The sequence below is a fragment of the Cydia splendana genome, chromosome 14 (assembly GCF_910591565.1).
Source record: "Cydia splendana chromosome 14, ilCydSple1.2, whole genome shotgun sequence".
Taxonomy (NCBI): domain Eukaryota; kingdom Metazoa; phylum Arthropoda; class Insecta; order Lepidoptera; family Tortricidae; genus Cydia; species Cydia splendana.
This window is the reverse complement of record NC_085973.1, coordinates 13,014,354-13,030,526: the sequence shown is the minus strand read 5'-3', so window position 1 is coordinate 13,030,526 and position 16,173 is coordinate 13,014,354. Positions and strand designations below refer to the sequence as shown.

Sequence of the window (16,173 nt, the reverse complement as noted above, 5' to 3'; positions counted from 1 at the left end):
ATTAAAACCAGTTTTGAGGTGGGAAAACACAGTTTATTTCATTACTTATGTACATGGTGGGTGTAAAAACAACGGCGTATATAAAAGTTACGCGCATGGCATCACAGAACACAATGTCGTCACAAAAGCTAATTTAACTTAACAACTATTGATACATTTGTGTGCGATCATTTGCAAGATATAATGTTTGCTAGCATGATTGATATAGTGATCCATGGCATTACATTGAATTCAGAATGTTACACAACTTAAGGCTAGGTACTTTAGGGCCAGACGATGGCCCCATTCAAGACGGTTGGAGTTAACTGGTGACATTGCGGAGTGTGTAAATATGCTACTCGGATCTTAATGACAATGATATCTGGTTGTCGCAATATAACGCGTTACGTTTAAAGTTTTGAATGGGGTCTTTTGTCTTGACCGATGGACTGTTCTGTCTACAGGGGAATCACATTGTCTCCGATACTACACAGGTATCACATTTGAATATCTAACTATTTAGTCCTACACAATCCCACTCGTCTCCCCTCGATCATACACTCATATTCTAACATTGAAGTACAATACATATAAATAGATTTACATTAAATAGCACACGAAAAACGCATTGCTGAAAAACTTATTGAAACAAAATAGTGCCGTTATAAAAAATATTTTTCAACGAATCGCTACTACCTAGGTATCTAATAACATCGAAATAATGTAAACGCAATCCTATATCAGTCTTATGTCTATATTAAAAATAATTTTATTGAAGAATAATAAAATTAAAATAATATAAATATAATAAAGTTGACGTTTAAACGGTACAATATTATTAGGTACACCAAGATTGATATTTTCGCCTTATCCTATCATCCGACTACTAATAAAATAAATAGGGGAACACTCAAAAAATCCGAAAAGTTTTTTCTCCAAAAGTACTACCTATTCTTCTCTGATTCTAGAAACACGGAGGGAAATATTGCCATGGATAATTTAGCAGAAAATATAGGAAGGAAAACATTATTTTATAAAACACGGTTTTCTCAATTATGCTTTCAGAAAAAAATCTTTACGGACTTTTTATGTAGTGTACCCAATAAAAAAGTATTGCATGTTTAGCGTCAAGGTAATACCACAGGGTTGTTTTAATACTGACGAGTCATTCAATCGAACCTTCAGAGATATGATATACATAGTACATACTATGTGAATTGCATTTTTCATATATGCTTTTGAATACTTAATAGGTACTGTTGAATTAGGTGCTGATGATGAGTTTACCTATAAATAATTGTAGGTACTAAGAGTGGAAACCTTTTTATATAAAGTGATTGGGTGTAGTTTTGTTCCTTTATTGTATTACATAGTTAAATATTAAGTAGTAGGCAGCATCCATTATTATAATTTATCTCAATCAAAAGTTAATCCATGATGATAAATAGAAAATATAGCAAACCTCCTAGCCATTTAATAATTATTGAGAATTATCTAACTTCTAAGATAGGTCCTATAAACATTAGCATAGGGGTACGAAAGAAGCTACTAAGAAGATATCTTAAAAGAAATCAAACAAATTGTGATAAGCCCCGTACAGTAAAGTTACTAGCAAGCTCATCAGTATTCTACTATAATATATCTAGTAATAATACTTTTTAATAGGATGGCAAATGACGTTCAATAAATATTTATAGATTATATTTTGTAACAAAAATAAATTAGCGACTTTGGCATTTGACGCATACCTAATTTACAGTCCAATATCTAATGTGAATACAAAATATACTTACATATTATATCGTATCTCTGAATATGAAGTCCTTGGCCGGCACGGAGACCTCCAAACGTAGGTACATTTTATATACAAACAATAGGCACTGAAAGTTTAAATATGACCGTTATGTACGTCAGAGGATACACCTCCGAGAATCTATGGCAGCTAAATCATTACAAGGTGCGTGAATGCCTCTTGTACAATCGAGGACAGCCTACGTTCCTATTTCATTAACTATGGCTGTGTTGTGTTAACATAGAAGAGGCGGGTGTTTAAATAATGTTTCAGCCTTTCTGCGTCCGATTACCAACCGTGATTACTTCTTAACAATCTCTCCCTCACAGTTCCAATTCCGAAACATTGCTTGCAAGCTGCGCCGTGCCACAGATGATATTACACTACCTAGATAACACTATATGTGCGTCTGTTGTATGGATAAAGTCACAGATACTGCACTCAGCAATAGTATAGGTATGTCACATACAATTTAGCTTTACAGCACAAGGTCTTTGACATATTTTGTATGATGTGGTTTCTCCTTGTCCCTACGCAAAAATCTTGAAATTGAGTGCAGATACTCTGGGTTATAACCGCGAACCATTTCGTTCGTTCAACTATTTGCCTCTATCGCTCGAATAAGCTAGAGGCAAAAAGACGATTTTCAAATTTCCATTTTTGTGGTACCCACGGGTACCACTTTATGTACAGAACGAACAGAACGCTTACCCACGATATATACAGAAGCATTCTAGGATGGATCGAAGAAGCTTGAAGCGCGGTGACTCGGAGCTCACTCCTCGACGTCCTCTGGGTTTTCAGCCGTGAGCAGATTCGTGTTGTCGTCTGCCTGCAGGTCCGAGGTCAGCTGTGAACAAGTAAAACATATTTCTAAAGGCTCTATTATACTGGACTGGCTATCACGGCTGCCGCAAGAACAAGGGAAGTGTACAGTAGAATACTTTTTTTATAAGAGCTGTACCTAGTTGCGTCATTTCCACTTTAAATTGTATAAAGTTTCCTTATCTTATCTTCCTATCTATTTAATTCTAAACTTAGCTATAGCAACGCTTTCTCACTGGTCACTGTGTAGGTACTTATGTAATATGTAAGTACCCAAATTTCATGCATAACCTCCTAATGAAAGATCCCGTTTATTCGAGGAATCATCTCGCAATAGTAGGTACCTAGTACCTACCTATGATGTTGGTAGCTATTTGTTATTCTGGTCGAACAATACGAATCAACATAATAAGCAAGTTTACGATCCGTTGTCAGGTTCTTATCCCAGAGGATGTAAGAAAGGATTCTACCATCCGTTTTAGCCGGCGGGCTTTTATATTAAGGTAAATTATTAATTTAGTTGCCTAGGATATTTCAAGTAGGTATAATAAAACTAAGTAGGTGTGAGAGACTGTTCTCCAATCCTCTGTGGAGTTTCTGAAATCAACCCTCAGGATATTTTCTTTTATACAATTTTTTACTTATATGCTTCACTCTGTAGGTAGGTTTTTGTTTATTTGATTTAAATATTGTAACCTAAATTTGAACCACTTGCCGGTGTTTGATTGAGCTGAAAAATAGACTTCTGTAATTTTGACCTTCATATATAAATAAATTATTTTTTACTTATTCAAGTATTTCTCATTTAATAGTCTATGAATATACTTTAGTTATATAACATCGGTTTCTCACGTTATTCCGTATCTTACGTATGTTATGTAAGTTATGTTTCTATAACACCTAACAACGTTCACGTTTGACTTGCCACGTGGGCGTGGGTGGCTGCTAACAATGAAGGCCAAAGAGCAACGGCTTGACCTAAGATGGCAACATTTCATAGGTACGCTTAAGATGTTATGACAACACTGCTTGAAATAGCTTCGAGGGTTCCAGTGTAGTAGTACTTATAGTGACAATTACAGTAGCATCATCTTCATCTCCAAACATTCAGAAATTCACATTAGACCACAGTTCCAATGTAAGTACGAAATTGCCTGTGAAATGTCAAAAGTGCGACCAAAATCAGAAGATGTCAAGTATCATTGAAATTAAAAGTAATTATGTGACTGAGTATACCTACATAGTATTTGCTGTTGTAACAGTATATTCCAAGATATAATTCCCCACCAATCAGCCACGGTATCTCCTGCATGCAGCTTTTCGTATTTTCCAGTCCTCTAACGTTACGTTTTGGTATAGCATGTCCGATTTATAAGATCAAGTTCGCCATACATTTACTATGGCGTACTTGATCCTATATTCAAGCGGCCGCTATGAAGCTCAAAAGTGGTCACATTTTTTCATTTGTAGACTGCTTCTTTCACACTCATGAAATGTTCATATACCTACGTGGTGGCTTTCCTTTTGCAACCTTCAATTATCTTTAAGATTAAGCGTCATTGTAGATCTGGGTGCCTAGCCAACGTGGCAATCGTTTACGCTCCGTGGCGTAGCGTAGTCATTTAGAGAGAGCTCTATCACTCTTCTATATTAGTGCGACTGCCACAGCGTTTCGTTCGCTACGGAGCGTAAACGATTGGCACGTTGGCCACGCACCCAGATCTACAATTTCGCTTAATCTTAAAGATAATTGAAGGTTGCAAAAGGGAAGCCATCACGTAGGTAGGTAGCGCCTGCTCGTCTGCCTCGTCTCTAGATACTAATCGGTTAGTCCAGTCTATCTGATCTGTGCCGTTGTAGCGTTTATCGTGACTTGGCCCGCCCTTGTTCTTTTATTATTTTAGATAATTCTTTAAAGAATTACTCAGGAAGCCGGTTCAGACTTAACAAGGTGTTGAGGTTTTGATACGACCTTAACGATCGTCTCTTGGTGATTGGTCGTATCGAAATATGTAAGATCAAAATCATAACAAGTGAAATCTGGCTCCTTGTTTAATTGTGTGATGATTGATGAACTTTGTAACTTATTATTTTAACGCTTTACGTGTCGTTTATCTGTGCCTGCTTATTAATGGTCAATAGGTGCGACGAAACACAAGGTTCAGTTAGCAATAGGCATATACGAGTAGGTAGTGGATAAAAAAAGCCTACACACCTGTCGACTGTCTTGAATTAGGTACAGTCAGCAGCAAAAGTCGCTATACACTCCAGGGGCCTCTCGGTCAAGTTACTGCAAACTATTTCTTAGCAGAATCGTCAAAACGAATGACACATAGCGAAAGCTAACTGAAGCCGAATTTAGAGCCAATTGTCAAGGCACGTTGTGGTCTCAGTAACAGGCGTTTGCTTTTCAAAGCAGAGACCGCGGGTTCAAATCTCAGTCGCACGCACCTAGAGATTACAACTTTTTTTTTTTGGGTTTCATTTCTATTATTAATATGTGTCTTCTGGTTTTATGTTAATTTCGCATTAGTTTATATAATTTTTGATGATATGTCACATGTAGCGTATGTACGACTTTCTAACAGGACGTTGTAAGTTTGAACCCGCAGTGGGCGTTCCTTAGATTACTCCTGTGCGGAATGCCATTTGATGTTTACTGCTAGGTTATATAACTAAAAATGGCACATTTAGATCGGTCAGTATGGGAAAATCTAAAACTATAAGACATACATACTATATATTTTAAGAACAATATTAAAAATTCACCCTACCGTTAAATACAATCAGGGCGTAAATTCCAGAAGAAGGACATTAAGAGTAAAACCAGTACCATTATGTAAGTCTGCATTCGCAAAAAGGCAATATGAATCACAATCTGCCAGACTTTACAATGCTATAAATAATTATGTATCTATCTATAACCTGACATCAAACAAATGTAAAATTACAGTTACAGAAAAACTGAAATCCTTAACCTATGAAGAAATAGAATCCCTTATTTCTTTTGCAGTATAGATGTATTAATAGTAGAATCATACTCCCACACACACACACACACACACACACACACACACACACACACACACGCACACACTTAATAATAATAAAAATGTATATTTTAGCTTAAGTTAGTGTAAGGTAGTTTTTAGATTAGATTACACTAAACTAAATCAAATTTTAAATGTATAACGAATAAATTGTTAGAACAAAAATGTTAGCTGGGAAGAGCGGGGTCTCCTGTCACAGGTATAATTATGCTTACTAGGAGACTCCATTAACTGTATTGTTAAAACGAAACCTTTACCTAAATATATAATTTTTCATTTTTCATTTTCATTTTCATACACCGATCTCTTCTTACGAACCATGTCATCGATTTTAGTAACAAGAAAAACTGCATTTATACATTAAATTTTTTTTTATGTAAAATGTATTGAAAAAAATGATGGTCTTTTCGAAAACTTACTAAAATAAATTAAAGGATATGAAAACAATGCATTTTATTCATTTCAGACATCATGTTTCATAGTAACATTTACTGCATAAGACCTACACAATCGATATCTAAATATAAATAGTCTTAGATTTATTTTTCAAAACGTTCGGGGTTCGATTCCCGAGCTGAGTACACATTTTTTTAAATGTATGAATGCAGTTTTTCTTGTTACTAAAATCGACGACATGGTTCCTAAGAAGAGTTCGGTGTATATCTTATAGTTTCAGATTTTCCCATACTGACCGATCTAAATGGGCCACTCTGTATAGTATATTTTATTACAATAAGCGGGCTAAATAAATATATTAACATATATTTGCTCTACGGTTTGGAAGAACGGCCGCCTATGACAGTTAAAATAAAAAACCGATCATTCTCGTAGAACCTACTTATTTATTGTCTAAGTTTGACACTTGACGATAAAATACTTCTTTAAGAAAGGAGGTGTCAATTCGTAGCTGCTACAGTATTTTTTTAAAGTTAAACAGATAAAATGTTGATGCTTAGTTACCATTGAAATAACAACTGCTTAGCGACTGGTGGCACCCTGGCTGCTGACGTACGTGATTGGCAGTGCGTGTAGGTATTAATGACAGCAGCTTGAATTTGATTGCTTAGCCACCACTGACTTTCTAACCGTTATTGTCATTGTGATTAAATAAGGGTGTATGTGTTAAAGAAAATCTCAGAAGTTAAGATATATGTGACGAACTGAAAGCCTACGTGAAAATGACAACTTAGATGTCCTTATTTTTGTGACGATTGAAGTGTATATGTTTTCTTGGACACCTTGCCCGCTCAGGTATATCTGCTGCTGACTGTACATAAAGACATTTTTGCGTTGTCTGATCATCATATCACTTTGTTAACTAACTATATAATCACCTAAGACCCTAAGTCATAATAGTATCTAAGTAGGTACCTTTTGTACCTAATTTGAACCTTATACGTATGGGGTCGTCCAGTTAAAATCACTAAATCACTAAGGGGGAGGGGGGTCAAAAATAGGCCAAATATGTTCACATGATTTCTGAACGACCCCTATCATAAACTATTTTTTTTTGCAACCGGTGTGTGTTTAGAGCTTAAAAAGTTCTTTTGGTTTAAGTAGGATAATGCGTATCAGCCAGCTTTAACACAGATTACACCCGAACGTTCACTATTTCAGTCGAACCCGAAAGACGACATGAGTACCTTAATACCTACCAAGGTATTAGGTACTTACGTCTATCATCGGACACTTAATTGCTACTACCTTTCTCTCTATCTCTCAGCAGAAAGTAGATAGGTATAATATAATAACCTCTTATGTTTACTAATAAGAGTTAATTACCTAAGTAAGTACAGCTTGACCAGTAATGATCATTGTCAAGAGGGCGCTGTTAGAGTTAGACCAAGAAAAGCCTGCAGCGATTTTGATAGCCCCCGCCGTGCCAATAACCGTGTAATTTAAACATCAAACTTCTATTAAATTATGACGTATACTTAAATATTATAAATAACACTTGCACTGCGTGGGCTATCAAAATCGCTGCAGACTTTTCTTGGTCTAACTCTATTCTCATGTATTGTGACAGTTCAGTATAGTATGAAAAAAATATAGTTCCAGTGAAATTCCGCAACATGGCGCGTGATCATATATTCCTGGCGGCTTAGCACGGTCGCGTTTTTATCCCTTGTCACCATGCCTGTCACGTTCTAACAAGTATGTAAGTGCGAAAGGGACGCGCATAGTGATAGTCGATAAAAATGGAACCGTGCTGAGCCCGCTGGTCAGATTTTATATACATAGTAGTTTAGAGACATACCCCAATCGCTGAGGCGGTTTGGCTCCGCTTCCTCTTGCGCACGGCGAGCGCCAGCAGCAAGACAAGCGCGATTGACGAGAGCGCCGCGACCAGGAGCGGCAGCAGCAGGTTGTCGCCGGGGGAGTAGCCCTGCAACAAATCGACCTTGCTTATTGGGGCACACAATAAATAACTACAGTACAGAATAAAAAAACAGAGAGGTAGAGAAGACCGAGACGAGCGTATTTGGACCAGGCCAAAGAGAAAATCTACGTAGTGACGTATCAGGCCGCGTAGCCAACCTGCCAATCGCTAATGCTCCGTAGTGATCGAAACGCAACTGTCACTGTCGCACTTATAAGGAAGAGTGATAGAGAGACACAAAGCGTTTCGTTATCAAAGCGATAGTGATTGTCACCTTGGCTAGGCCGGCAGGAGCTCAAAACAGTGGCAGAGAGAACGGAATGGCGGTTACTCCACCGACAAGAGCCAGGCTATTTAGAATAATGGTGATGATGACCGGGCGGACAGAAATGCGATTCAGGGTCGAATCATGCTTTCCCTTTCTAATGTATGGCACTATCCCTTTCGGCTATTTAGGGTTGTCAAAATTCAAGTCATTATCTTATAATATCTGTGGCTGTGTACGCAAAGGGACGTCAAGTTGTGCCAACCCTAATAATTGTTCGAAGCAATGCTGAGCCGAACGGAGCCGAGAATACCCGAATCTAAATTGGTAGGTACCTACATAGCTCCTACCTGTAAACTACGTAAATAAAGTGAATTCGAGAAAATCGTACAAGAAAACTCTTAAAACAAACTTTTGGGTCCCCCTTTAGGGTTACCTTTAATACCCTCGCGGACACATGAACACAAAACCTTTAAAACTACGAAGTTAAAGCTAAAGTTTGTTCGATTCAGAGAACAGGACCCGATTCAGATTCACCATCTTGTTGTGGTTTTGATACGACTTTAACTTAATTTCGCATGTAAGTACCATACAGCGAGAGCAATCTTCAAGGTCGTATCAAAATAACATCAAATGTTATATCTGAATTGGGCTCCAGCTAAATAAAATCTATATCCACAAATCAGACTAGTCTGAATAGCGACATTCCAATATTGGCTATGGGCGCGTATAAAATCAGGAGTTGAATTTATGTTTTATGTAAGTTGGCCGATGAGTGCTCGAGATAGGAGCTGTTCGGGTAGTAGATTTGATTTGAGATTATTTTAATTGGGTCATGTTTACGATATGGTCACGATGTCACGCTCCGCTGTGTAGGTACGAGCTTTTGTTTTGTCATCCCTCCCTCATTCAAATTTCGAGAGACTCTTAACTTGAGATGAAAAGACATGAAGTGTTTAGAATTTCAGGATAAGTAAAGTTCAGTGAAAGAATAGGACAAAAGGGAAGGTGAGAGAAAAGTAATTGTTGGTAAGAAATATTAACGGTCCTTTACTAAGTAAATATAGCATTGGCACTTTGTAATTAGGTAGAGCTTCGGGTGTTCTTTCGCAGTTAGTTGTTTTCTCTCTCTCCAATAGGTAATAAAAAATAGGTACGAATAGAAGATGTAGTATGTATTTACATATACAATCACCATAAGATATAATATACTAAGTACCTGTCATAAAATTAAGCGAACAAGTTGCTTTTAGATATCTAAAGAACACACATAAACGATAATAGGTACCTAAATACCTAGCGATAAAAAAGTATATCTTTTAGTTTAATATTCAAGTTACATTTCTTATGAAAGTTATGAATTACCTTTATACTCACCTAAGGCAGGAATAAGCGAAATAATTAGCAAATGCTCGTTTTGTAACCATAAGTTCACGTGTGATTGGACAACCCTTTACATTTTTAGTTATTTCGGGGCATTAACATTTTCTGGGAATACGGCTTCTTAATTTCGTTATAAATCATACCGATATCAATCTTAATTACAAGTAGCGAAGCACGGATTCTAAAATGAATTTCGGCTTTAAATTGATTATGATATTGTTTCAATACGGCTGACAAATAGTAAATAAATTTGCTACTTATACATAAGTACATATTATGCAGCAGATCTACGCCTAGAGGTTGCCCAAGCTTGCTTTATTGTAAACACTGAAACGCAATAGGGCACTCTAGTTTGTAGCAAACCCAAATTGCCGGACATTTCATGAATAAATCATTATTCTACGTCCTGAACGTCATGAAAGTACCTACCTACAAATAATCCAGGTACTTAGGTAAGTATACTTTGAAAACAAAACACAGATGAGTAGATAATGTAGACTTATATTTGTGGCGGTTTAACACTCTTTAGGCTCGTTGTAACGTGCGAGAACAAAATACCAAGGCTGAAGAGTTGCCCGGGGAAACCTAGCTCTTGCAAAACAGTACCTATTCAAAAAGGGGCCATTGTGAGCTTTTTGACATCTCGCGCGTTTCCACGTTTGCAACACGCGTATAATAATATACACGAACAGATATTACGTGTCGGGCAACATTTCACACTCACGTTGCGTTGTAATGACACGGCTAAATGTGTTCTGAGGTTTTAAACTCTCAAATTAACTTGGAGTGGAGAGCAATATGCCGCTCCGTAGACGAGGCGCCTAATTTATGAGCTTCTTGGGAGAAAATGAGCGGAGCCTCATTTCAGGCTTGCTATACCTACCGAGATGTTTTCCTTGGGAAAGGTAACTTAAAGCGAAATTAACCCGGCAGGTAGGTACTCAAGTTTACATAGTTAAGCTATGTATCTTAGTGTTCTCAGAGAGTAGGTATAATATTATTCCGTAGGTACTTATTTACCTACCTATTCAAAGAGTATGAAATTCCTTTTAAATCATTCGGATGCCTAGTTTTTGTCTGCCATAAGTATAGTATGAAAATAGGGTAATCGAATATTATAAAGTTATCTAATCTTTTTTTTTCTCAATACTCTAAGAAAAATAAAACTAGAGCAGATTCAATGCTGGAAGAGAACCGGGAAAATTGTTTCTCGGGAGTATCTAGTTATATGTATTAAAACTTTCTCTGCAAAGTGATCGTGTTATGTAATTTGTGTCCTCGTCAGGGACTGACTGTCCTCAATTCCTTGCAACGAGTATCGTGTGTTCGTGTGTTGATACAACATTTTATTTATGATATCATATTTGTCTCCCAATAAGTATGTGAAGTTTGTTACAAGTTGCCTTAATGTGGTCATTTGCAATGTTGCGTCACCACAAAATTCACAACCCAACCGCGATTACGGTACCAGAACTCTATTAACTTGTAGCAGCGGTTTTCATGTCCGCTTTCGCAATATTTTACATCTAACTACTTAATCTGAAATGTACCCAATTGTAGGTATGGATACATGCTTGGTGCACGCTTCGATCAGACATGAGACGTTTCTTACGTAAGAAAGGAAATATTGCAATCGTACTCACCGTCCATTGAAAGTATGATGACGTGTCCACGAAAGGCCACCGTGCCCCGTACCACGTACCGTCACCCGCCTTGGACACCGTAACTTCGTCACTGTCGGCCGCGGTGTTCGGCTTCAACGGCGGAAGGGAGAACACCTCATCCACTTCCAGTGACTTTAAACCCTCGTCATCATCAACCGATAGAAGAGTATCCTTCCATTCTTCACTCATTCTAAAGCTGTCATTGGTGGTCATGATCTCGGTCGTCACAGGGGCACGCGTCGTAGTACCCTTCGTAGTAATTAGCACATCCTCAAACACCTTTGGAGGATCAGTTGGTATTTTAACTGACGGAACGAATGACCGAGAGTAGTATCTATACATATTCCGGACTGTTGGTTCAGGTGTTACAGTAGGTTTTAGTGGTATTACATTATTACTATTTGTTACCCATGGTTTATTCGACATGTACTGATCGAGCCGTCGAATGCTACCAGAGGGAGTGCCTATAAGGGGAATCTCCTCAATGTCTTCAGTCGGAATAGGAGGAATAGTTGTAGAAGATGTCGAGCTTTTCCACGACCTTAGAGCGGGCATAGTCCATGGAGGCGTCGTTGCTCTTTCACTAACTACAGTTGTGGCAACTGTCGTGGATGGAGTGGCGGGAGATGCAGTAGTTGACGTTGTTTCAAGTTTTGATATTAGTGTTGAAAGCAGTTCTGGCGATATCTCCTTTAGGTCCTTTTTGCGCGACTTCACTATATCCCTTCCACCTGGCGTATGAGGCGAAGACGTAATCACGTCTTGCTGGCTCCTGCGAGCGTACAGGGCTCCGTTCATAACATAGAGTGGAATAGATGCCAACGCCAACGCTACTATTATACCGAATATCACAAGCAGAATATATTTCACTGACGATCTTTTCCGAGAGTGTCGAACATGGATCGAGGGGCTATAATCACGGCCTTTGCCTTTAAGGCCGCTGTTGTTGAGCACCTCCTCAGTTTGCGGCAGGATGGTGTACTGCAGGCTGTTCTCGCCATGCCGCACCGTCTTGTACATGTTAGCGGAAGTTAAGTATTGTGAAAAGAAACACTACAGTTACGTTGTCACATGCACTGCTATCACATATTTTGTCTCGGCTGAGGTGGCAGCAGTCGCGGTCGCTAGCGTGGCGAGGGCTCGACGCCTGGCATCGCGGTGCCGTCGCTTTGTGCGCCGTGGGGGCTGGTGCGGGGCCGACGCATGCGCGACAACATTGAGCGGCGCGCGCCCTCCGCCACACCGGACACCCCCAGCTTTGAGGTTATGATTGAAGCCGGTTGCTAGATCACACGGCACGACCATAACAATAACAATACCGTACTCGTTAACTGTGCAGTATCTGCACCGACACTATTGCCCTAGCAAACCTTGGTAATACAGACAATAACTCGCAACATTGTTAGGTCTGTTAATAAGTGGATTTGACCGTAATTTCGATAGGTTTTTTTGATATTTTACCCGGGTGTCAAATGAAATGGAAAATGTAGTTTGGGTTCCCATAACGACATTATTGGGTAGCGAAATGGGTCAAACAATCTTGGGTATAGGGTATATTTTGCTGCTGTCTTTATGATTTTGGCATTTTTATTTTTATTTTTATGGAGCTTGTGCATTCCTTCACTAATGTCAAACTGGTTCTTAAATCATTTCAAAATACCTATTTACATTCGTCTTTCAAACTGTAGGCCAAAGGTCAGCGCGACTTTAAAAACGACTGACTGATTCGTTATTTTCTTATGAGTTTATGAGTATAATTTGGCGTACGTACCTATTAATGAACATACTTACTTACATACTTTTGTATAGTTCAGACTGGAGGATAATAACCCTTGAATGATTCATTCACCCGCGTCGTAATACGGCTTCAGGAGTTTGCACTCACAACTTGATCGGTACCTACACACTATGTACCTACGTAGGTAGGTACCTATTTAATATTTACCTACAGGTATGAGTCGGATTTCCCGTAATCTCTGAAGTGAAGTCTCCTAAATCTTAAAATCACTGCGACCTAAGTATTTAATTGTTCATTATTTTGTCTAAAATGTAACGTATGGGGTACGGTAAAGGGTAAGGCAGGTATTGAACATTTTCTTATTAAGTTAGTTTGAAATGGACAAATGTTATATTGAAAATATTTGCATCAATTGTTAGGAGGTGGCCTAATACATACCTGTACCTTGCATTTATTAGCTAAACACTTATATCTAATAAAGGCAAAGTAGGCAGGTAGGTAATAAGAACTTGCGTTGGGTTTTATTGTAAGAATTATATGGGCGGGTATCAACTGCTCTATATAATTTAAGGCTAAATATAAGACTGCTCGTTTTCCGTGTTGGTCTCCAACTAAATCGAAAACACATTGTGATGATCACGATTACGACCAATTGCACCCGAAAAACGAAGATCATTCTTAAAGCTCACGGATTTTACACGCCTCACTCAATTTTCTACCCCTGCCAAACTGACTATCCCGCTTAATGAAAAAACACTAAAGGAAAAAAATGAAGTCGCAGTTTTAACAATGGGTCGTTCTCTCATTTCGTGCAAATCGGTGATGTTCTCTCGATTTGTAAATTTTCTTTTATATGGTAAATTTTTGGGTTTTCATGCATTGTGGATTCATTTATTGACACTTTTATGCTAAAGGCACCTTCGTAACCTTATTCCTTTTCATTTAATAAGACTGGTGGTAATGAACTACGCGCTGGTAATGAAATGGGCATGGATGGTAATTTTATCAGTGGAGGGTAATGAAACAAACTTATGAAATCGCAATAAAAAAACTTTAGTTAACGAAAATTAACACCATTAATATAATGAACAACATTAAAATCACGTGTCTTAAGCGCTGTGCAGACGATCAAGCCGACTTAACAAATACTCCGGCTTGACAATCGCGACTTATGATTTACCACCTAGCTTGTAGCGATTGTCAAGCACAATTTACGTGATTGAAGACGTATTTCGTATTGTTTATTTATTTAATGATTACACAGCACTACATCAGTCTTGTCACCAACACACTGAGAAACAACATACTTTAATTTAAAATTAACATCCAAATACACTCGACTGCCAATCCATCCACCGTAGCTCCATAAACTCGCAAAATCTCAAGCACTCATGAGTCAACAGGAGATGCACCAGGAGAAGCCTAAGGATTATATTTCTAATGTCCGGTACAAAAGGTCTTACAAGCCTCTCTACTAGTTCAAGCCAGCCAGAGTCTCCACGAAAAGCCCAACAAGCTAAAAGTAGTAGGCTTAAGTTGTGCCTCACCTCCAAAGAAATGAAGCCCAGGGTTCCTAAAATAAATATTTTTTTGGTAATACATCCTAAGGAAATTCTTTTGGACCTTTTCCAATAGTAGAATGAACGTTGACTCGTAAGGGATCCAGGCTAATGCTGACGCCTCCGACTTGCTTCTGACCAGAACATTGTAAAAAACTTTTATGGGGCAAGGGTCATGGAATTCTCTGACGTTGCGAGTGACCAAGCCTGATCTACTGAAGCTACAGTACCAAGTGCTTTGATATGGTCGTGAAATGTTAGCCGCGTATCGAATATGACCGCAAGATCCTTTACTGAGACGACTCTTGTTATTACAAGAGTCTATTGATCTAAGAGTCTATTGGCTCAGGTCCAAGAAAAAAATGAGCATGTGTAGAAAATAGGGCTTGATTAAAACTACACACTTGACACTTAGCCGCATTGAAAGTCAGTTTGTTATCCCGACCCCATTGGGACAGAGATGAAACATCCTCCTGCAGAAACTTACAATCCTACTCCTTCTCAACTCAATATACCAATTTAAGATCGTCGGCGTAGAGTAGACAACGAGCATTATGGATAACCGAGGGCAGGTCATTGACCATTATTCCAAATAGGAAAGGCCCCAAGATTGAATCTTGGCTGTCACCAGAACGAGTATGGTACGGATCTGGTACGAAGTGGCCATGCTGGTCGTTGCGTACTGCGGTTGATCACGCAGATAACTGGCAAAAATGTTAAGCAAATGTGGATTGAACCCAATAGCGTCTAGTTTGTGTAGGAATACATCGTTACCCACACGATTGAAGGCTTTTCGGAAATCATAATACAGGACGTCTATCAGGATACCCATATCCAGATGCTCTGAGATGGTGTCAACCAAGGTCAGGTTAGTTTTCACAGACCGTTTCGCTCTGAAACCATGCTGAGTGTTGCACAGGAATAATGGTTTCACTTGTTTCGACAACGTGCCATGGAGTATGGACTCAAACAGCTTTGCTAAAGCTGAAAGAAAAGAATACCTTGACTTTGGGATCGGTCTTACCCGTGAAATCTTCCAATGGTGAGGATGATGTACTTGTGGAGAGTAAGTACCAGATTAAGCATGGAGTGTATTGGGCCATTCAAATGCTCTAAACACCCCTTTAAGATATATGCAGGTACCTAAGTAGTCTGGACCAACAGCATAGAAGCCCGAAAAACTTACTTTGGTGTTAAGACCCCTTACATTTTGGTAAATTAGATCCAGTGAAGGTTTCAAATCAGGATTCCGAACTAAGTATTACTGGTTGGTTTTTGTCTGACTCCCATTGACGTTGGATTTACGAAATGACCACGATTATCGGGCTACATAGTTAGAAATAAACAGGATTCATACATTGTCGAGGGTATTCCTATTTTGAAAGTCTTGGAGTCCGCTTTGAGCTTAAGTTCATCGACAGTGCACCATGAATAACAGCAGATATGCCCGTATGTCCTCCGATCCTCAAGCTATATTCCACAGATGGATGAACTTGCGATGCTTCACCGCCCTGCGAGGGATTTTACACCGCTTTTTA

The 16,173-nt window shown here is 38.7% G+C and overlaps 1 protein-coding gene across 2 annotated transcripts; it reads right to left on the bottom strand.

Annotated features, from left to right (window-relative positions):
• Positions 1–11: 11 nt before the first annotated feature.
• Positions 12–12,528, bottom strand: LOC134796742 (uncharacterized). Of its 2 annotated transcripts, XR_010144989.1 has the most exons (4): positions 11,318–12,528; positions 7,904–8,032; positions 2,483–2,621; positions 12–2,452 (listed from the first exon to the last, which is right to left on the bottom strand). XR_010144989.1 is itself a non-coding variant. In XM_063768939.1 (3 exons), the coding sequence occupies exons 1-3, from the start codon at positions 12,356–12,358 to the stop codon at positions 2,547–2,549; spliced, it is 1,245 nt and encodes a 414-aa protein (XP_063625009.1). In that variant the 5' UTR covers positions 12,359–12,528; the 3' UTR covers positions 2,459–2,546. The 2 variants fall into 2 exon arrangements, 1 of the variants encoding a protein (XP_063625009.1); XM_063768939.1 differs by lacking the exon at positions 12–2,452 and having other exon boundaries at positions 2,459–2,621.
• Positions 12,529–16,173: the final 3,645 nt, after the last annotated feature.

Coding starts and splice junctions, on each gene's coding strand:
- LOC134796742 (XM_063768939.1), bottom strand. CDS start 12,358: ATGTACAAGACGGTGCGGCATGGCGAGAACAGCCTGCAGTACACCATC. Junction 8,033..11,317: donor CATCATACTTTCAATGGACG/GTGAGTACGATT, acceptor GATTTGTTGCAG/GGCTACTCCCCCGGCGACAA. Junction 2,622..7,903: donor AAACCGCCTCAGCGATTGGG/GTATGTCTCTAA, acceptor ACTTGTTCACAG/CTGACCTCGGACCTGCAGGC.